The sequence below is a fragment of the Dryobates pubescens genome, chromosome 28 (assembly GCF_014839835.1).
Source record: "Dryobates pubescens isolate bDryPub1 chromosome 28, bDryPub1.pri, whole genome shotgun sequence".
NCBI lineage: Eukaryota > Metazoa > Chordata > Aves > Piciformes > Picidae > Dryobates > Dryobates pubescens.
Window position 1 is genome coordinate 8,324,235 of NC_071639.1, and position 22,519 is coordinate 8,346,753.

General features: G+C 43.3%; 1 protein-coding gene across 1 annotated transcript in view; it reads right to left on the minus strand.

Annotated features, from left to right (window-relative positions):
• Positions 1-22,519, minus strand: part of NT5DC1 (5'-nucleotidase domain containing 1) — a 110,396-nt gene that overhangs the window by 8,797 nt on the left and 79,080 nt on the right. Inside the window, exons 9-11 of the mRNA XM_054174069.1 lie at positions 13,098-13,216; positions 12,157-12,315; positions 5,436-5,604 (exon numbers count right to left, since the gene is read on the minus strand). Of these exons, the coding sequence (XP_054030044.1) occupies positions 5,436-5,604; positions 12,157-12,315; positions 13,098-13,216 (447 nt within the window). The remainder of the gene's footprint in view (positions 1-5,435; positions 5,605-12,156; positions 12,316-13,097; positions 13,217-22,519) is intronic.

Genomic DNA, 22,519 nt, shown 5'->3' on the forward strand with positions numbered 1-22,519 from the left:
CACACAGAGCAAGATGCTGTTAATACAGCGAGAACAAATATCTTCCCTCCAGTCAGTTATCTTAGCTCTCTCTCTTTTTTTTCTTCACTTGCATCCAAACTTCAGAAGCAGAAAACCTGAGCAAATGTTGCTGCTGTGTACCTGTACCAAGCTTTCACCACACATAAGAATGTGTTTCTTGCCTAACATGTTTCATTATAAAAACGACCTCTTCAGCCTTTTAGTAGAATCTATTCATAGCAGCTAACCCCCCAAAGCAGTTTAAATCCTCAAAGCACTTTGATAAACTCAGCTTCTAGATCTGTTATACAGATAAATTCTTACACTGCAGCTGTAAGTAAAACCATAGTTGTAAGGTAAGGCATTAAATACAAAAGGCTACTGCTAATTAACACATAAAGTGCAATATAGATAGTTCTATGTGTTTAAGGAAATTATATGTTATTATTGTATTATTTGAGTATGTAAGAACACATAATTATCACTGCAGTTACAGGAAAGACTAATTTAGTTTTAATAGGAGTTGGATTTGACTTTACATGATGCAGTGGCACTGAAAAAAACATAGAACTAATGTATTCTCAAAAAAAAGGAAGGATTTTTGTTTCACTTCAGCACTTATGATTGACACTGTTCAGGACAGACAAGTGAGTACATGGATACATGCTTAGAGAAATTCCAAGACTTCCATGGTAACTGTTGATTCTTCAAGGACATCCAAATATATCCTCCATCCAAATATAACCTTTAAAATACATGTGAGGAAAGAGTGTGAAGCTCGCTGTTTGGAGCCGATCTGTGATGGGCAGACTGGTGTATCTGCGACCCATGTGTTGCCAGTTCTGGTGCCCCAGCCACAGCTGCCTTGGGCTTTCCATTGTGCAGATAATTTGCAGCTCTAAGCAGAAACATGAACTCCTTTGCCATGGTTCACTGGCAATGTTATCACTATATTTATACAGCAAGCAGGCTGACGACTCAGGGTCCCACATAAAGTGGCAGGGTACAGATCTGTAGGCATCTTTAAACAGGCAGCTTTGGTAAATTGGGAGCTTTTTCTCATGTACCAGCTAACTGAAATACAAATAAGGCACAGAACAAATTTTAGGCCCCCATATAACAAAGCATGGTAAGAGTTCATGTAGCACACAGTACTTTTCAAACTGCATTATCCTCATGCATGGCACAAGCTTGGCTCTCACATCTCTAAAGTGGGACATGAACTCTGTCTCCATAAAGTACTCACACTTGCGGCAATTCCTCTGTGAGATTTAACTCTCCTGAGCTGCAACGTTGCTCAGTCTCCTGCTCTGCATGACAAACCTCACCAGGGATTATGAGCCAAATTCAGCAGATTAGGTCAACAATGATGGAATTGAAACAAATGTGGTGGTTTTTTGTTTGGTGGCTTGCTGTTGTTTTGTTTTTAATTCTCCTTATCAGGATTTAGAGGTCACTTTGTTAAGCTTCTCTTGGCAATGAAGACCAAACCAACCATATCAAAATTCCCCCATAAGCTGCACAGTTACTCACCATGGGATTTTTTGAAGTGGGACTTTAATCAAACTCCCATATGAAAAACAGCCATGGTGAGACTTAAAGCAAGAATATTAGCTTGAAACCTGTGTATCATTTTGGAGATCAAAGAACTGGGAATCGAATCCCCCCCTGCAAAGGTAGCACTGGCTGCTTCTTTTAGTGAGCTTTTCCTACAAAAAACCCAACCCTGGTTAGTAAATAAAATACTGTTTATATTTGATCTTCTGTGTAAATCAGAGAGATCTGCTGTAGTTACTATTGGAGTACCTATGTGATGCAGGGCATATAACCATTTACATGGGGATCTGGAGATTTGTTCCTTGAAGATTTGATCCTTGAGGGTGAAGTTCAGGTTAGGTAGGTGTGATAGGTAAGAGTACCCAGCCCTACCTGGCTCACACCAAAGCTTCTGAAGTGGACCAGGATGTATTAGAACTGGGGGTTTATGCAAAGGGCACCATTTTTCAGACAGACCCCTACACCTTTTAATTTCCATCTGTAACATTCCCACTGTAATGGATCCTGGTTTGGAAAATCTGGCTTATGGTATCATGTTGCTTGAAAACAGTCAAAATATGTAAGGGGAGCTGTAAATGAGGAGAGACTCAATAGCAGGAAAGTGAAGAAACAGATGGGTTTGCGAGTGACACATGTGGAACAGGAATAAGGGCACTGGCTTCTGCTCTTTCACTAACCAAGTACTGTCAATCTCACCATGAGATCATCAGATCTCCAGTGTTTGATCAAAACTTCCCTGCTTGCTGAAAGTAGGTAAGGAGAGCTTCTGCTCTTTCACTAACCAGGTACTGTCAATCTCATCATGAGCTCATCAGATCTCCAGTGTTTGATCAAAACTTCCCTGCTTACTGAAAGTAGGTATGGAGAATTAGATCATAAAAGACTCATGAAATGTTAAGAACATTTTGAACTTAACTCATCTTCTCTCTAATATTCCAAAGATAGCTGGAATAGCAGCTAAGCTCTGACTTGCAACTGCAGCCAAAAACTTCAGGCCTTGGCAAAGCAGGAGCTCTCACAGCTTGCTGTGACAGGAGCCAGACAAGGTATTTGAGAGGAGTCAGGAATTCCTCAACATCCAAACTGAACACCTGCTCTTCTGCACAAACAGGAACCACCCCTCTGTAACAAACCAGAGATGCTCTCATACCTTCAGTTTCAACTCCACTTCCAGGCACACAGCTACAACCCAAAAATGTTATTCCTCCCCTGTCCTTTATCCCTGGCTATAAGTTTTGCAGACAGCAGCCCCTGCCCCAGCACTGGTCTGATGCAGAGAGGGACGACACAGTGTCCCACCTCGTGGAGGAGCAGACTTTGCAAGGGCTGCACACTGGTGACAGGCAGCTGTGCTGCTTACTAACTTACACTAACTTTCTGGTTCTCAGCCTTCATCTGTAGCTGGGAACTTGATGGTATGTTTGTGGCCTGAAGGTTTTGCTAGCTCTGCAGAGTGAGCTGTGGCTGTGGGGAACTGGCTTGGAGGCAGTTTCACAAGAGTGTGGCTGACCACTGGGTTTCCCCATGGCCAACACTTCCAAAGCAACCCACAGAATGACTCTGCAAATAGCTCTCTCCTGGCAGTTCTCCTCAGTATATTTAGGCTTTGTCCCTCTAGGCTGAAATATAGACTGCAACATGTCAAACTTCAGGAGTATAAATAAATTGTACATGAATTTTCTGCTTTGAGATATCCTTATAATGAATACACAGGTATGGAATATAGTTGCAAAGAACAAGTCTCTCCCATGCTCCAGTGCAGAAATAACTGCTGGACAAATCTGAAATGCCCTCTCTGGACAAACTTTTATTCCTTGGTCTTAAGCATGAAGTAGTCAACAAATATTGTAACACAGGGGATAGTGAACTAAATAGAATAGAATAGAACAGAACAGAATAGAATAGAATAGAATTAACCAAGTTGGAAAAGACTTCTGAGATCACTGAGTACCTATCACCCAACACCATCTAATTCATTAAACCATGGCACCAAGCACCCCATCCAGTCTCTTCCTAAACACCTGCAGTGGTGGCGACTCCACCACCTTCCTGGGCAGCACATTCCAATGGCCAACCTCTCTTTCTATGAAGAACTTCTTCCTAACACCCAGCCTAAACCTCCCCTGGTGCAGCTTGAGACTGTGTCCTCTTGTTCTGGTGCTGGTTGCCTGGGAGAAGAGACCAGCCCCCTCCTGGCTACAACCTCCCTTCAGGTAGTTGTAGAGAGCAATAAGGTCTCCTCTGAGCCTCCTCTTCTCCAGGCTATGCAACCCCAGCTCCTTCAGCCTCTCTTCATAGGGCTTGTGCTCCAAACCCCTCACCAGCTTTGTTCATAGAATCATAGAATCAATAAGGTTGGAAAAGACCTCAAAGATCATCAAGTCCAACCTGTCACCACAGACCTCATGACTACTAAACCATGGCACCAAGTGCCACATCCAATCCCCTCTTGAACACCTCCAGGGATGGCGACTCCACCATCTCCCTGGGCAGCACATTCCAATGGCTAACAACTCTGTGAAGAACTTTCTCCTCACCTCCAGCCTAAACTTGCCCTTCTCTGGACACGTTCCAGCAACTCAACATCATTCCTAAACTGAGGGGCCCAGAACTAAATACTCCTTGTGCTCTTTACACAGGTAAGCCTCTCATTCATTTAATAATTTGTTTATTCCTTTGTAGGTAGTGCATTGGTAAAGCACTGCAGTCACAAAGTTACTGCACTGTAACTTTTCCTATAAACAACCCAAACTGTGTATCAACCCTCCAGGGATACACATTAGTGAAAATCAGAAGCTCAGCCAGAACTGTACCTTTGATGCCTCTCTAAGAATGCAGAAAGCCTGAGCTGCATTCTTAATTAGGTGAGTTTTTGGAGAACAAGACATTGCTTGCAATTGCCTTGCTCTCCAGATAAGGAGACTATTTTGGGCTCTAGCTCTGTCTGTAATGATGCAGTATAAAAGCAATACACATTCACTGAAAAGAGAACAGATAGAGAGAAGCACAGTCCTGTGTGTTCTTGTATTCATTACATTCCTGTGTTTGTTCATCTCCATTTCAACTGTAAAGGGATAAGGGAGCTGACTGAGGAAGCATCACAAGCCAGATCAGAGAGAAACATAGCTGGAAGTCTTAAAAAAAACCCCAAGTAACTTGGCATGTGTTTGTTTCCTGAGGTAACTCACTGCTGAAATTACACACAGCAAAATACTGTGGGGAAGACCTGAACAAAAATTCAGGAACTGATCTACAGTCTGTTAAATCACAGAATCACAGAGTATTAGGGGCTGGAAGGGGAGCTTCAGAGATCATCAAGCACAACCCCCCTGCCCAAGCAGGACCAGCTAGAGCAGGTCACACAGCAACACATCCAGGTGGGTTTTGAAAGTCTCCAGTAAAGGAGACTCCACAAACTCTCTGGGCAGCACATTCCAAGGGCTAACAACTCTCTGGGAAGAACGTTCTCCTCACCTCCAGCCTAAACTTCCCCTGGCACAGCTTGAGACTGTGCCCTCTTGTTCTGGTGCTGGTTGCCTGGGAGAGGAGACCAATCCCCTCCTGGCTCCAACCTCCCTTCAGGGAGTTGGAGAGAGCAAGAAGGTCTCCCCTGAGCCTCCTCTTCTCCAGGCTAAACAACCCCAGCTCCTTCAGCCTCTCCTCACAGGGCTGTGCTCCAGACCCCTTCCCAGCCTCATTGCCCTTCTCTGGACACGTTCAAGAGTCTCAATGTCCTTCTTAAATTGATGGGCCCAGAACTGGACACAGAGTGTATTTCAGATATCTCTAATCTCAAAAATAGATCTGCAGCATGAAAAAGTTACCAAGACTGTATGTTTATTAGAGCTAAAAAAGAAAAGAGAAGTTATCTTCCTTACCTGCTATTGCTTCGAGACTTGGGATTGCAATAGTGCTGTAGGTGCTAATACACCGACAGGACCACGTGTGAACTAAGGTTTCCTCTGCACTTTCTAGAGCTGGCAATCTGTCCACAAAGAAAGATCCCCACTGCTTAGATACAAAGTAAGGAGCTTTGGGCTGATCTTCCTGAAAGAAAAAACATAATGAATATGTAATCTGGAAAAAAACACCAACCAACCAACCAACCAACCAACCAACCAACCAACCAACCTACCCAATAAATCTTTACCAACCACAAGCATGAGGTTGAGGAGCTCTTGTGTTTCTCTGAATTTCTGGGGAGATGCTGTATTTTAGAGCAATGTGACTTTAAGGTACCATAAAGGAATATGTGAACAATATTCACAGGTTGCATTGGGTTGGAAGGGAGCCTCAAAAGTCATCTTGGCCAACTCCCCTGCAGTCAGCAGGGACACCTCCAACTAGATTAGCATTCCTCACGTTAAGTCTCCAAGCTCCTGTTTATGAAATGTATAGATTCCCTAGGACATAAAATATTGGCTTTATATACTTTTCCCTTAAAAAATCCAGTCTTTCCCTTTTTCCCTGCTTTAGACAGCATGAATACTCTGCTGCCTTTTCTCTGCTGCAGCACTGACTGTAACCCAGCGTGGATCTGTTCCTGGGAGAGAAGAGTCTCCCAGCACTGCATGGAGTAACTGCAATTAATGCATCAGGCCACCTGTGTCACTTTATCTATGTCTGACCTGAGGAATGAGAACAGAGCTGCAGGAACCATGGAGAGCCATCCAGTTGCCTAGCAAATTGTAGAAAAAATTCATCTTTTTCATGTAGATTTCAGACCAGCTGTAGACTCTCTCTTTTTTTATAGAAAGCATTAAAGCAGCACTGGGAAAAATGATATTTTAGCAAGTCATCTTGAAACCTGCTATATATTGCCATGAGCAGTCAGGAAAAGCTTCGGGAGGCCTCTACAGAAAGATGAAAAAAGGGAAACCAAAACTGTGAACTACACTATAGAAAACCTGTTAAAGTCATTTGTCTGCAAAGGATCTTTTCAGACCAGCAAAGCACAGAACAGATATCCCAGCTCTGCCTCCAGATTCGTGAACTTTTGTACTTGATTTTCCATTTAACCCCTCCTTTCTTAATAGCTTTGAGAATCTGCTGGGATAATTTTGTGTTTATGACAGAAGTCCATGGCTTTTGATCACAGGAAGGCTGTTGATCCAGCCAAGCAGACCACATCAGTAAACACACAGTCATTCTTTTCATGGTTCTGCATAGCTGAAGATGGGAAGGAAGTATTGATTTGGGCAAAGATAGAAACTGGCATCTGTCTTCTGATGAAAAAAACCCTATTCCTATCTGAGGAAAGGAACTGATTCCTTCAATGGTCTGATTCTGATTCTGTCTTTCTTGTTAAGGAGGAGGAAGTCACATTTTGGATTTACAGCCCAAGCTCTTAGTAAGGTAAGACTCAGCAGGGCCCTGGGCAGCCTGGTCTAGTTGGGGATGTGTCTGTTGACTGCAGTGAGGTCAGACTGGATGAGCTTTGGAGGTGCCTTCTGGCCTGGACCTTTCTATGAGTCTAATAAAACCAAATTCAGTCAAATATCAGACTTGTCTTCAAGTCACCTGGCAAAGAACCCTCATCATTTTGTAACTGGCTTATCTGCATGTGACAAGGCTGGTTTGGTAGTGATGCTAAATCTTGATCTCAAATCTGAAAGGAGCTGCCAACGGGTGCCCACATCCTTTGGAAGCATCTGACATCACTTCCCCTGCCACCTCTAACTGCTGCCTACAAGATGTCCTTCTCTCACTTGCAGCAGACAAAGCCATTCTCCTGCAGTTAAGGAGACATCATATACCATGAAATCCATACACATCTGTGAAATGAAGCAAAAGTCCCCTGGTAGCATTGCTGCTCCTCACAGGCCTGAAGAAACACGTTCAGCAGTGGAGCTGAGGAGCTCTGGAATGTGCACCACCCACTCCTGTAGTCCCCAGGCATGGGGGTTTCTCTCACAGCAGGACAGCAAGTCCTGAGAAGTGCTGAGCCATCCCTCTTTCACATGCAAAACCCCCAGGTGTGTGGGTTTGCTCTCAGGCATATTGGTCAGACAGTAGCAGGTCACATGCTGATTGTCAGTTGAAGTTACAAACCTTCAAGACTTCAGAGGAAAAAACTATGGTACCAGTGCTCCCCAAGCCCAAAGGATTTCCACCTGGAATACTTCCTATCACCTTTTGCTTTATTAACTACAGACAAATAGGGCCTGCTGACAGAGCAGATAGAATCTGTTAATAGGGCCCTTGGGTGACACTGATTTGTCAGCTTACAACTGACCTATCTGAAATGGAAATAGGCAGGGAGCTGAGCTTCCACATTTGGTAAAGAGATGAAAGACAGGATGTAAAGGAGACAGGAGCAAAAAGTCAAGCTGATAAACATTGTATGTGCAGGGTTCTAGCATTCTGAGTTGGGGATTTGCCATCTAAGCCATCATGGTTTAGTGGGCACGGTGGTGTTAGGTTGGTGGCTGGACTTGATGATCTTAAAGGTCTTTTCTAACCTTAATGATTCTATGATTTTGTGATTCTGTTCTACCTTTCTGCCAAGCCTGGGACACCAGGATTATTTTATTGTGTACTGTATCCAATATATGGATGGTACTGATGGCTGCATGCTCGGTGCCAAGGCAGTGACACCACCACAATAAAAACCAATGCTCAAAATACAGCTTTGCCAGCGTGATGACAAGGATTTGAGGTGTTTATGCTAGCATAGCTGTGCTGGTCACAACAACCCTGAATAACAGCCATGCTAGGTGTGCAAACCTGCCATTGGACTAAATTTGCATAGAACTTGCCCCTCTCAAGTCATGAACAATTATAAACCATTTGGCCTGTGATCATTCTAGCTTAACTTCAACATGGAGCCCTTTAAGCAGACTTCCTTTACAACAAACCTGCCTTTTACTTCAGAATATTGCTTTGTGGATATGGCTTCATAACAGGTTGCTCCTGAAAGCACTGTTAAGATTTGTGTTAAGCAGGAATAGTAGATTTGTGCTAAGCAGAATTAAAGAGACAAACAGAGCCCCAAAGCACAGAGAAATCAGCCCTTGTCTAAGGTCTTGCTGAGTAAGGGAAATACAGGGGTTAAAGGCCTGGACTCCCTCAACCAACCAACAGTTAGGCAACACTGTATAAATTAATTTTTCCTTCTGACTGCAAAAATATAATCTCTAACTGCCAATAACCTCTTTGATTCCTGCCCCATTCATTCCTGCAGCCCAGCAGCTCCTCCATGCTGACTAGCTCCACTTCCCTCGAAATCCTGGGACAATTTCCAGCTTTCCCCTTGAGTTTTCATTGATGGAATTGATCACACATTTAAAGCACAGAAGACAAAAACAAAGCCTCCAGCCAAGCAAACAAACCCCTAAATCTGGAGGGACACTCATTTCAGCACAATGCCTGGTATTTTTCCCCCCTCCTGCATGCTGCAATTCGCTTAGGAGCCGACTAATTGCATGAATAGTTTTTTAGTTTGCTATTCTCTTGCTCATTTGGTTATGAGTCATGTACTTGAAAGAACTGCAGATGTTACCATAATTTCACAGTTATGTGTATCTGGCTTGTATCATGCATTTAATGGGAGGGAGAAGACAAAAACTGCTAATGAAAATGGAAATTACTAGCCTCCCAGTTTCTGTGCCAGGAGGTTGTTTTCTTCCCCTCTCCCTGCTAGTGATTGAATACCACTCAAACAACTGAAAACAGTTGTTTGGTAATTTCTTTCTGAAAGATGCAACTGCAAATTAGATGCAATGCTTTGTTTCTTTAATGATATACTGGCAAGATTGGTAGAAGGGAGGAGTGCAACTTGCATGAAGTATTCAGTCCCCCTCTGCACACACAGCATGGCATGGAAAAATCATAGAATTGCTAGGGTTGGAAGGGACCTCAAGCATCAGCCAGTTCCAACCTCCCTGCCATGGGCAGGGTCACCTCACACTAGAGCAGGTTGCTCACAGCCACATCCACCCTGGGCTTAAAACCTTTCCAGGGATGAGGCTTCTACCACTTCCCCAGGCAACCTGTTCCAGTCTCTCACCACCCTCATGGTGAAAAACTTCTTCCTAACATCCAATCTGAATCTACCCATTTCTATATTTTTTCCATTGCCCCCAGTCCTATCACTCCCTGACACCCTAAAAAGTCCCTCCCCAGCTTTCTTGTAGGCCCCCTTCAGATACTGGAAGGCCACAATAAGGTCTCCTTGGAGCTTTCTCTTCTCCAGACTGAACAGCCCCAACTCCTTCAGTCTGTCCTGCAGGAGTAGTGTAGTTGTGCTTATTGCCAATGAATGAGAAGGCTGATTAATAAAACTACATCTAATTTGTTAGTGCTTAATTTTCCCAAAGCACCTAACTTGGTACAATCCTTTGAGTTAGTTTTTCTTCCCTCTTAAACAAAGGGTCAAGGGGAGAAGTTGATTAGGGGAATGAAAAATAAAAGTTTCATAGGCTTGGAAAGGGAGTCCCTTTGAACTAGTCCTGTTAAGTTAGTGGTGTCCAGTCAACTGCAGAGATATGGATGTGACCTGTTGTTCAGACTCCAGTGAGCAGCATGGTAATGAAATAACACCACTGACCTGCCACGGCCCCCCTGGTTCAGGTTCCTTTAATCAACCCAATTCATTTCTCCCTTGCTTGCTTGCTGTCACTGGGAGCGGATGTAAACTGAACAGGGGGTGTGTGTGGCAGGGGTGGTGTCTCCTTGAGATACTGCAATCTCTTATCAGGAACACTACAGTGTTAGTGAAATGTCAAGCACCTGTCTAAAAGTCTCTATTTCCTGCCTGATAACTGCAGCAATAGAGAAGACAAATCTTGGGAGCAGCTGGCCAGAGGCATGCACCAGGAGAAAACCAAATCATCATCACTCAGTAGCTTCCTTTGTATTTCCAGGAAAACAAACATGTTCTGGCTGTCTATTTAAACATGTGTGCTCTAAAAGCATATACTGTATAAAGTATAAACTGTATAAAGTCTATACTGAACATGTTTAAGGAGCCATACTTGAATAAAAACCCTCAAACCTTACAGTGATTTAAGGTGTGTACAGAAATGGCAGCAGAGCCTTCAGTCAGGGAACAAACAAATTGATGCAGGATACGTCATTTTTAAAGCATTCATTAGTAAAATAAACTACTACTACTATTTACTCTTCCTTTCCCCCATCCCCTTTCCCAATAAGAGACACTTTGCTTGGTAGGAGACTTGAATTTGTTTGCCTTGCTTGGTTTTCTACAGCCCTGGAAAAAAGCCTAAACATTAGCGATTACATTTCCTTATTTCAGTGACTGAAATGTCCTTGCCTGACCTTAGTTCAGAAATCAGGACAGTGGAAGAAAATATTAGGTAAGTCTGTTGCAAGAAGCAGATAAATAGATATCACATCTATGTTGTTTTAGTTCCATTGAAGAGATTGTTTTCTTCATAAAACCCCAAGGGCCTTAAAAATGCCTCTTAGTTCAGATTAAAAACCTCTCTAGTATAAAAGCACCTCTCAAAAATCCTCCTACCAGTAAGTTAACTTTTTCATCACAGTCATTGTTTAAAAAGAGAAAAGAAAGGTTGAGTGCTTTTCAAAGCAAAGAGTGTATCTCAGAGTATATCTCTGTCTCTGCAATTAGAAGAAAATGACCTGTTTGTTTAGGATCATGAGGAAAGAAGAAATGCTCCAAAAGCTGCACTGTTATTTCTTACACAGACCCACTGGAAGTGCAGCACTGCTGTGCTGGCCATTTGAGTGCCATTCCCTGCCTGCTTTGCCCTTTGGCAGTGGAGAGAAGCACAGTAAGGTTCCACCTTCTGTGGGAGAATTCAAGAGCAGCAGTGGTGCTGGGGCTCTGCTTCCCAGCTGCAATAAACTTGAAAATCACATTATTTATCTGGGGTAGCTATCAGCAGCCTGCCTGGGACCAGGCTTTGGAACAGTCGCTCTTATCTGAACACAGCTGTCACCAAAATAAATGACCTACAAGGGAAGAAGCAAATTAAACGTTCTTTGTATATAAGGAAAGCAGAAGCAAACTGCATTGCATGGAGAGAGAAAGAGAACGTTAAAATAACCTAATAAAAACCCCCTTGGAGTTTACAGTTGGCCACAACATGCAGGGAAACATGAACTTGTCAGAGTTCAGGTGAGGGACTTATGGTAAGCAGCCATGAAATTTCTCCTTGTAGGATGGAGGGCAGATTCCTGTTACTAAAAAGGATAAGACTGTGGATTTTTGTCAAGGGAATGTGCACACAGATCTTTTGCCAAGAGTGAGGCCTCATCCTGGAGACATTCAAGGTCAAATTTGATGGGGCCCTGAGCAAGCTGATCCAGTTGGAGATGTCCTTGCTCACTGCAGGGGGGTTGGACTAGATGACCTTCAAGGGGCACTTCCAACCCAAAGCATTCTGTGATTCTGTGATCCTTGGTTTAGCTCTAAGTAGAGGCTCCGTGTCACCCATGCAACACCCAGCTGGGACAGGATTGCACCCTCCTGCTATGGCAAGGAGGATATAACTGCAAGGGAAGCTGATGCTGCCAGCAGGCTGGTAAGATAATCAGGCTCATTCTCAGTGCAGGTGGCATGAGGCTTTTCTGTACCTTACTTTTTTCCAGGAGACATCTGCAAGGATTCCTTACCTCATATTTTCCTTTCTTCTCCAAGGGCTCAGCTTCAGCCTCTGCAGGCACCAAAACTTTGTCCCCTAGAAGCTCCTCTAAGATAAAGACAGTTTCCCAGTTGCTATAGTGACGTGCTGGGAAAATATCTGAGTGCATGCTGTCACCAAAATAAACAACCTGTGAGGGAAGCAGCAAAAGCTCACTGTACATGAGGAAAACACAAGCTCACTGTATTTCACAGAGAGATAGAAAGAGCTTTAAAACAACCTAATAAAAATTTCTCCATGTTTACAGTTGGTCATGACACACAGAGAGGTCTTACTAATGTCACAGGCTGAGGTTTTACCTTCAACCAGCCCCCTAAGGAAAAAGCTGGACCTGCAAACCCCAAAGGGGCTTTGGGTGAGGGTGCCTGGACTGGGACTGGTACAGGGACAACTGCTGAGATTTTTGATGGACAGAAATATGTCTGCTGGGAAGCAGTGGAAAAGACTACCAAGAAAATACACTAAACAATGGGGATGAATTTTGGACAGCTTTGGAAGCAAGGAAGAATATGGAACATCTCTTGGTGACTCAGAACTCCTCAGTGGCATTTTCACTCATCCAGACCTGTGACTGAAATAACATGGTCCTGGTTTCCACTGATGCCTATTTCCACTTTTAACCTATTTGATCTATTTCCTGTATTTCCTGGTTACATCCTGATTCTCCCAAAGCTGCTGAAATGCATGCCCATGGACACAGGCTAAAACATCTAGGAAGGACACATTCTACTGATAAGAGAATGAATATGCTGCTTGCAGTTCTGGACTGCAGTGTGTTAAGACAACAGCAAGCATAACCAGAACAAAACTTTGTGACTGATCATATCCATAACTTTAATGAAAGCTTCTCTAATGAATGTTGGACTGAAACAGGGTATTTCCCAGAAAGGTTTACTCTCGCTTATAACATACCTTAGGATCCAACTTGCCAGTCATCTTCTTCAGTAGTTCATAAAGCTGGATAGCATTACCTTGGGAATACCAGCCAGGCTTGTCCAGTGATAGCAGAGCCTCCTGCTCCTCATCATTCTCTGAAATCACCAAGCAGAATCACCTGCTGTTAGTGACAGCAGCCCATGCTCCTGTATTCAGGAGAAGCTGCCTATGCACAGTTTGGAGATCATGGTCTATTTTGACACTAAACAGTTCCAGTGTCTGGCTCAAGTCCTGGTACTGGGCTGCAAGCCCAGTTAAGGTGTTTGGTAGCTGGAGGTAGGCAGGTATTTGTGAGAAAAGAAAGAGCTGAGCCCCATCTGCAAGAGCTACAGAAGAGCTGAAGAATCAGTCACAGGCTTTACCTCCCAAGACCGCAGCAGTGAAGGCAGCAAACCACATCGATCAGATTGATGAAGCTGGTACAGATAAAAGGTGAGAAACCACGAGGTAAGACAGCCTGTAGGAGACAGCATGTAGCTTTGACCACAGCCAAGTTACCTCCTGCCTTTAAACTCTAACATCAATCCAACAGAACAGACCAAGGTGGGCAATATTGCTGCTGGTGGTGTAATCCACACTAGCATATATTCACACTGGCAGCTGGCAGTGAACTGGAAAAAACAGCAGAAGCTGCAACTCCCTGGTCATCACTCAGCTGTGCCACAGACTTTGTTTCTAGGTGGTCCCAAAGCAACTGGATTTGTCTTGGTGTCAATGTAACCTTAGAGTTCATTCAGATCCATCTGCTATTGCCAAATGAACACCTTTTAGCTTCTTGCTAGAGCCAAATACTAGCCTCAGTGAATCAATAAACTAGAATTTCATCAGCAATATTAATATTAATGTCTTCTGTCTCTTGAAGTGGTTAAACAAAAGGGTTATTCAATCTAAATCAAACATGTCTTGTTTTTTTTCTGCTAGGGACAGAGGGTTTGGAAGCCAATACAGTACTTCAAACTGACTTAGGTGCAACACCAGGACTTCAGTTTCCCTTTTGCTTTATAGAATGTTTGAAAGCACTTAACATGTCTGAGGAAGAAGACTAAGAGGAAATCTCATTTGGTTAGAGCCTGCTGAAAGCTGGAATGCAAATTTTGGAGAAGAGTGACATTAGAAGACAGCTTTGTGTTTAAGAGCACTGATGGCACAGTGCAGTGTGTTGGCCCTTGAAAGGAAAAAACAGAAGCAAAAAAGAGGGAAACTGTGCAGAGAGGAAGTAAATAAGTCATTAATATTCTGAATCTAAGAATGTGAATAAACACAGGAATCATTCTCAGACAAAACAGTTCTATATTAAGGATGCTTTATAAACTAGAGAAAAAACCCAAGGAAATTAAAAGCTGACTAACAACTCAAGCAGAACCTGTATGGAAATGTCTTTTCCTTTGTTCTTCTTCAGCAAGAAGAAGAAGAAGAAGATAGCATCCATAACAAAAATCCTCATCCTGGCTTTTAAAATACATCTGACCAAACAACTTCTGACCAAACAGAAGTTGCCAAACTCCAGCAAATTTGTTTTGCCTGTATTTTTAGACATATTTTAAGGCTGACTGAACGAGCAGACACAATCTCCAGATAATGTGGACATGGAAAAAGAAACTTAAGAAAACCATTCTTTGGAGCTGCTATCAGATGTTCTTGACTTTGTGGAGGTTTGTGTAGCTATCACTGTCTCTTCATCAAGTCAGTCAGGAAAATATTAGTGACAAATGGAGCTGCATTTGTGAACAGGAGCCCTATGGATTACAACAGCACCAGAAAGCTCCAGCAGAGAGCAAGACCCTGCTTTGTTACCTCTACGGAAAGGCATTGGGGGCGGTCCTGACCGAAAACATTCGCTCTAATTACAAGGCAGAAGATCTCTCACTCTCTGAGATCTATTACTGTCAGCCCTAGGAATGGGATTTATCTCACTTATCATGATGTATTCTAATTTACAGTTACAATCTGAACTAGTTGGCCAAGCTCCCTCAGTGGGCAAAACTGAACACAAGAAGCTCTTTCTACATGTGCCAGCTCTGGAGAAGGAAAAGATTTAATTAAGTTAGGAACTTCACCCTAGTGACAAGTGATAGGACAAGAGGAAATGGCCTCAGGTTACACCAGGGGAGGTTTAGATTGGATATGAGAAGAAACTTCTTCACTGAAAGGGTTCTCAAACACTGGAACAGGCTCCCCAGGGAGGTGGTTGATTCCCCATTCCTGGGGGTGTTTAAAAGACACAGAAATGTGGTGCTGAGGGATATGGCTTAGCACCAGACTTGGTAGAGTTAGGTAATGGTTGGATCTGATGATCTTAAAGGTCTTTTCCATCCAGAATGATTCTATGATTCACTTCTAGGCAGTGAAACAAAGGGCAATTTCAAAGCCTGATTTCCTCTGTGCTTGGTGGCAGCAAGCAGCACTAAGATGCCTAATCCATTATAGGAGGATCTTGGTTTTGCAAGGAGCTGCAGAAATCTGAGGAATTAAGAAAGATCTTTAATAATATTTGAGTGGTAGGATCATAGGGAAAATGACTCTGAACCAGCAAACCTTGCCTTGCACCACCTCCTACAACTGTCTGCATCCATTTTCCTTCTGTAATCTGAGGTTGGAGGACTAGGTGACCCTCCGAGGTCCCTTTCAACCCAAACCATTCTATGATTCTGTGACATTAATGGTGTTTCATTTGCAGCAAGCCATTAACCAGAATGGGTTTTAACCCACTTACACTTTCCTTGTGGCAAAAGATGGTCAAGAAAATGACTCTCCAGCACTGCCTCTTAAGGCCTCTTGCAGCAGTTCTGCCATGTGAAAACTGATCTGCAACAACTTCAAAACTCATCAATGACCCCAGTGGCTCTGGTCTTGTGCTGCATCCTTCAGGGAGCAGCTCTATGACAGTGCTGAAGACATGTGCTGGCTTCCTGAAAAAAATATTGCATGAATGTGCTTTTGGTAGTTCCTAACATAGTTTAGATATTCCAAGCCTAAGGTTGGCTATGCTCAGACAAGAGGAGAACTGCTGCTTATCCACCTTACACTTTGCTGTTAGTGATTCAGAAAAGGGCATTGAAAGGTCAGAGATGCTGTAAATAATCCCTCAGCAGGAAGCAACACCTCTATAGGCAGGGATGCTTCAGGTCTTCTAAGCTGGGAGGAAAAGGAGGTGTCCTGACAATTTCAAACAGACTGGATAACCGAAAAGAATTTCTCAGATGATTCATGGGGAGCAACTTGCTTCCTCCTGAAGTCTAATATATCACTGCACCCTGGATTCTTGCCTGTGGACTGAAGACATGTCATGACACGAAAGGTAAAGGCAGCAAGCAAGTAAAATTAAAAGAATTCAATCCAGAAACTTGTTGTATTGAACACTCACCCAAACCTTAACAGGATTCAGAGTAATATTCCTGAGGGGAAGTTAATTCTCCTTTTTAGGAACAACAACAAAAGCCTGATGCACGCTGGGGCAGTATTAGTATCACCAGAATGGCAATTTGCATGTGTCTTAACAGCTTGGGGAATGTTTTCTGTTCAGAAATGAACTCCCATCACCATTAGCAGAAATGCTTTCTCAGAAGAAAGCAATTTGCTCACAAGATTCAATATCCTTTTTCTTGTGGCACTTGTCCTGCCTGCCTTTATAGGTGACTTGCAGGTTTACACCTTGGGCTGAGGAACATCTGGTTTAATTCTGAATGAACATGCAAAAAGTAATCAGTGGAGCCTATTCCTATTTGAATGAAAACTGATGGTAATTTACTATGGCACTGAATTTCCTTGGGAAAGACTCTGCCCATGCTTGCTCGCTGCTGTCTGCTGCTAGCTGCTTATGGGTTGTATGTGCCAAGATGGAAACCAAAACACAGGCAGTGATGAGGTTGTGTCCACACTGCTTCTCCAGCCTAGGGTCTGAACCTGCTGCTCTATCCTTACCTGACTGGTGTTTACACTGTTAAACCCCAGCCCATGGGACAGGGCTCTAGTTTGGGAAACCCAAGTGTAAGAAAGAAGCTAAGAGGTGAGGGTGACTTTATGTTCTGACAGCTAGTCACCTATACTCAGCTACACTTACACCAAGGCTCATTTTCATCAGCTCACCACCCCTGAGGACACCACCCAGAGCTGCTCCTGTGGTTGGTGTCTTATGGTGAGTGTTGGTTATGCATCCAGAGACAACTTGCACGTACTTGACTAGCCAGAGAGGGAAGAAGGCAACTCCATGTATCAGGTTTAACTGGAGTGTGTGTACAGTTCCCCTGCAGCTCCTTCTTCTGCCTTCTCATCTTCCTAACAGCCTTTTACTCGTTTCCACACAAACCCAGCTAGACTGGCTATTAGGGTTACAGGCATTGTTTCTCCCTTTGAACTGTGCAATAGAATAAAGCCATGGGGTGCTCATACCTGTTCCTGCCTCTTCCCACACATGGGCAGCTCTTGTGGGCACTCACTGCATGCAGGTTCTTAGTGCAAGTGAGAACACCAAAGCCCTGGTTACCACCTCAGAGGGCATTTTATGATCCACAACTACCATACTGACAAGCCTCTCTGCAGTTTAAAATAACATAATTTCAGGCCCAAAGGGCATTAATATCAAAGCTGGGTTATGGTTATGTTCCAGCCTGGCTTGCAAGCACAACTGATTCCAAATGGCATTTCACCTTAATTAAGAAGCACAAATTCTCTTTTCCAGAAGAGGAATCAGGGCAGGACACCACATCATTCTACAGCTGAGACAAAGGGTCCTGCATAAGTAAAATCTATCTAGTGGGTTCTTCCAGTTGTAAAGGTAATGAGATGGGATGATTCTGTGGTAACCTGTAGAGCTCCCCTGTGGGCATGCTCTCCATGAAGAAAGCAAGTACTTACAAACTTCCTGGGGGTAAAACTTTCACACCCTGTGGACATTCTACTGCAGGGTAGCACCCCAAATTCCTATGTATAGGCTAACCACCTTTCTTGGGTGGTTTCCAGGGTTCACACAGGTATTACTGTGTGATTCGCCATCCCTGAATTGGTTCTGTGCCCTGGAAGCAGCTGTGAAATCCATCTGTCTGACGTGCACCACTGCTTGCCAGGCTCCTGTCTGACTGGATGACTGCAGGGAAATGATAAGGAACAAAATATTCCCTTAGCATGATGTGCTGAAGTAAAAAGTTAAAGCCTCCCAAAGCGACTAGGGATTTTGGCTGTCTCCATTTCTGGCTGTCCAATCTGATTTTTTCCAAGTAAAAGCCTGAAGATCAGCTGCCCTTCCATCACTCTGCTCTCCTTAGGGTGGCTTATGGCTGGTAAAAACAAAGGCTGAGCTAAACAAAGTCAAAATTCACATCTGAAAACTGGAGCATGGTCCTGCATTTTATGTAGGCAGTGACACATCTCTGTAATGCTCAGCACCCCAAACGTGTGTGTGCTCATTTGTATGGAGAACTACATAACAAAACCACTACAAATTGGCAGTATCCTGAAAGAACACCACAGGAAAAGCTGAGAAAAATTCAGACCCCCTACACCCCACCCCAACCACTACTTCATCATAACTCAGAAATGCTACTTAGCAGTCTACTAACACTTCCTTTTCTCATGATGGGCTTCTGCTCTTTAGAAGGCTCAGCAAAGGGGAAAATTCACTTTGCCTTTTCAGTTTCACACAGATCTTTTTAGTCTTTGGTACAGTATGCCCTCACTGCTCAATTGTGCCAAGCGATAGGGTGTGTGGAGACAAGGGTGGAGTTTTGCCTGTTTATAACAAAATCAGCATTTCCTTCAGGGAAATCAGCCATTAAGTTCCTTGAGGAAGTTTTGATTACTGTGCTACAGGCCCTGAAAATAACAGCTCACTAGAGAGTTAGTAATTTGTTTTCAATTCTGTCAAAGGCTTAACTTTGTACCTGCCCAGGAATAGCCTGGCTAATGAACAAAGTGTTTCTATTTCAAACATGGAATTGATGAAAGACAAGCAAGGCCTTTTTCCCTTGGAAAAGGAAAATCACTTTATAGAAAATGATTCACTTGCAAGTTGTTTTTTCAGTGTTTAGTTGTATTTATAATTCAAGAGAGCTTCTATTTTGGAAGGCCAGGAGGGACATAAATACAGAATTTCTTTGCACATATTTTGTAAGTGGTTTGGGTTGTTGTTGTTTTTATTTTTTGTTGGCTACTTTGGTTTGTTTAAGTTGGGATCTTTGGAGTGGTACAAAATAGCAAGATAAGAAATAGCTTCCTTCCCCCAGAAGTCTTATTCTGGACCTCACTGGTTTTGTAGGAAGGCTGCAGAGGAGTTCCCAATCTCCAAACAAATGTCTTTGAATAACCTTATCAATATTAATACCATATTCAAGCTACAGATCCCTACAGAATTAGGGAGACACAGGCTTTTTCCAGAGAGCATTCTAATGCAGGTAAGCTAGGAGAGGCATGGTAACTGAGAAAAGAAGGAATAATCACCTCAGGAATATGCAGCTCAGTTCAAGCAACTGTCTATAACCTTTCTTCTGAGGGTGTGCCTCACATCTGTACACAAATTTGAAGCATGGATGGAAGCAGAATATGGAGGGAAGCACAGAAGATGAGGGCCACCAGTCAGTGCTGACCTAACATTTCACTTCAGAAAAACATCTCAATTAATTTTCATAATTAAAGTAACACAGAGACACACAAAGCATTCTTCTTTGCCCCATGCAGTTTATCCAACACTGAGACACACAAAGAATCCTCTTTGCCCTGTGCAGATTGTAATCTCTCAGTTTATCCTAACCCTTTAAGCCTCTCTAAGAGCACCTACTGAAATAAGGCATGTTGGAATTTGCTCTTGGACCACACTCTTCCACACTGAAAACTGACACTGCAGAGTGGGGAGGATAAACTTCCTGCCATTCATTTGCTTTGGCCTCAGACATTAAAAAAAACCCCAAAACACGGGCCAAAAACCCAGAACAAAGTTCCTTAATCCTCATTTACAAAAAGATTAATATTTCCCCCCTTCCCCCTATATCTTAATACTTCAGGTATAAAACTAAATTACATGAACTAGAATAGACCACTTGATTCTGACCAATAAAACAAGATATGGACCCTCCACAAAACAATATATGGACCCTGCTGCAAGGGGCCTTTGTTTTTCATTTCTTCAGTTCCTAAAAACTATTGTTCCAAAGGGTACATTAATTGTGAAGCAGCCATGAGCATGAGTGGTTATTGCACTTACTCATTTGAAAGAGTTGGGGCTGTTCGGTCTGAAGAAGGCTCTGAGGTGACCTTATTGTGGTCTTCCAGTATCTGGAGGGGGCTACAAGAAGGCTGGGGAGGGACTTCTCAGGATCTCAGGTAGTGATAGGAGTAGGGGAATGGAATGAAGCTGGAGGTGGGGAGATTCAGGCTGGATGTGAGGAGGAAGTTCTTCCCCATGAGAGTGGTGAAGCCCTGGAAAGTGTTGTCCAGGGAGGTGGTTGAAGCCCCATCCCTGGAGGTGTTTAAGACCAGGCTGGAGGAGGCTCTGGCCAGCCTGATCTAGTGTGAGGTGTCCCTGCCCATGGCAGGGGGGTTGGAACTAGATGATCCTAGTGGTCCCTTCCAACCCTGACTGATTCTATGATTTGCCTGGAATACACAATAGACATGGAAACTGTTTATGCAGCCAGGATAAATTATTAAGCAAGCTATTTACTATTCTTTATAGAGGAAAAAAAAACCCTAAACATAAAAAAATTGGGACTGTGCTGTGCACCCTTGACACAAGCAATGTGCACATCAGGGTCCAGCACAGAAAAAGCCTTTAGCAGAAAGTGCTGCAGAAGGAAAGTTGTTTGAAGCTGCACTACTAAGTGAGTAGGTGGCACTATGCCAAGCTATAGCTAAACTGGAGAAAAAAGGAGAATGTAAACTAGAAAAAGGAGAATGTAAACTGGAAAACCTCCCCAGACTATGGGTGTGCTGTGGTGTTGGCCAGCTGGGGCAGGATGGTCAAGCTGAGGTTCTTACTAAGAGAAGTGGAGGAGTAGTGAATGGGGATGTCCTTGGGAAGGGTGCTTGAACCTGGGGGCACAGCAGCACCCTACTGAAATAGTGTTTGGGGGAATTGTGGTCAGCTGCATGAGAGGAGGACATTGCAACCATGGTTTGGTTTGGGTTAGTCTGGCTTTTGGGACAGGGAGTCACTGTCTCTGCCACAGATTTCCTGCCCGACCTTGGGCGCTTTGTATATAAATAGAAGTGTTAGAGCTCCCACTTACCAGAAGTCCTACAAGTGTAAATAATATATATGAAGGTTCATGCAGCATTTCAGTACAGTGACAACAGCCACTTAAGTGGCTTAGCAGGGCAAAGAGAGATAAAGATGAGAGAGGCAAAACTGGATTTATGTAGACTGGTTAAAAGAACAAATAACTCTGCTGTGATGTTGCTCAGACTATGAATGTGGAGATCTCCCAGTTTCTCAAAGCCATGGGAGGTGGATCTTTGAGAAACAGTGGGGAAAATATTTCTGGGAGTCAGAGAAACTAAGAAATATTTTCATCTTTCCATTGCTCTGTGCCTCTTCTGCCCCTTTGCAGCTCCTGTCGATGTAGGGTGTGCACAGTGAGTTCCCCATTAAGCCTTACAACCTCTGGTGGCCAGGGAGCAGAAGGGAAGGACAAGGTGTGTTCATGTGCCAGAAGACAAAGAGGTGATGGCAAGTTCAATCTTGATGTCCGGAGACAATTTCATGGCCTTGTGGACCAGAGTCATGGATGAATTAAAAGGAGAGACAAAGAATCTGAGAGGGTTAGAACAATTGGCAGAGACTTCAGTTGGTTTTTAAGGTCTGCCATGGGGCCAGGCATGTCAGGAATACCAGAATGAAAAGGATCAAGAAACTCTGTCCCATTAGATTTGTTGAGATATGTTAAAACTTCATGTTTAATAAAGAAAATTAAACACTTGAGGAAATTAATGCTCTAAGGAAAAGGAAAAGTTTTGATGTGTGAAACAGTCACTGTAAACCTCAGAACAATGTAAGTGATCTGGAGATGGCAAGGAAAAATGGAAACTATTTTTTTCTGGCTAAAGTACATTAAGTACTCTTTGATGGGAAGACTGGCATGAAAGACTTGCAGTAATGAGGGTTTTTTTAACAAGAGAAAAGATCCCTGTGACACTTCCTACAATACTTTTCCAGTTCCTCACCTGTGCATTTCATGTGGTTTGCAAAACCACTTAGTGTCTATATGAAAATGCACTTTACCTTGCTTCTCAGAACCAAGAGCATTGAGCCAGATCCCTGCATGCAGGAATTTCACAGATAAAATCTCTTGCTACCATTATTCCAGAAAAAAATAATCCTCTGAGAAGGCTCAGCCTTAGTCTGGCAGTATGACAGAGACACCTGGGATCTGTGGACAGTAACAATATATAAAGTGGTTTCACAGCAGATA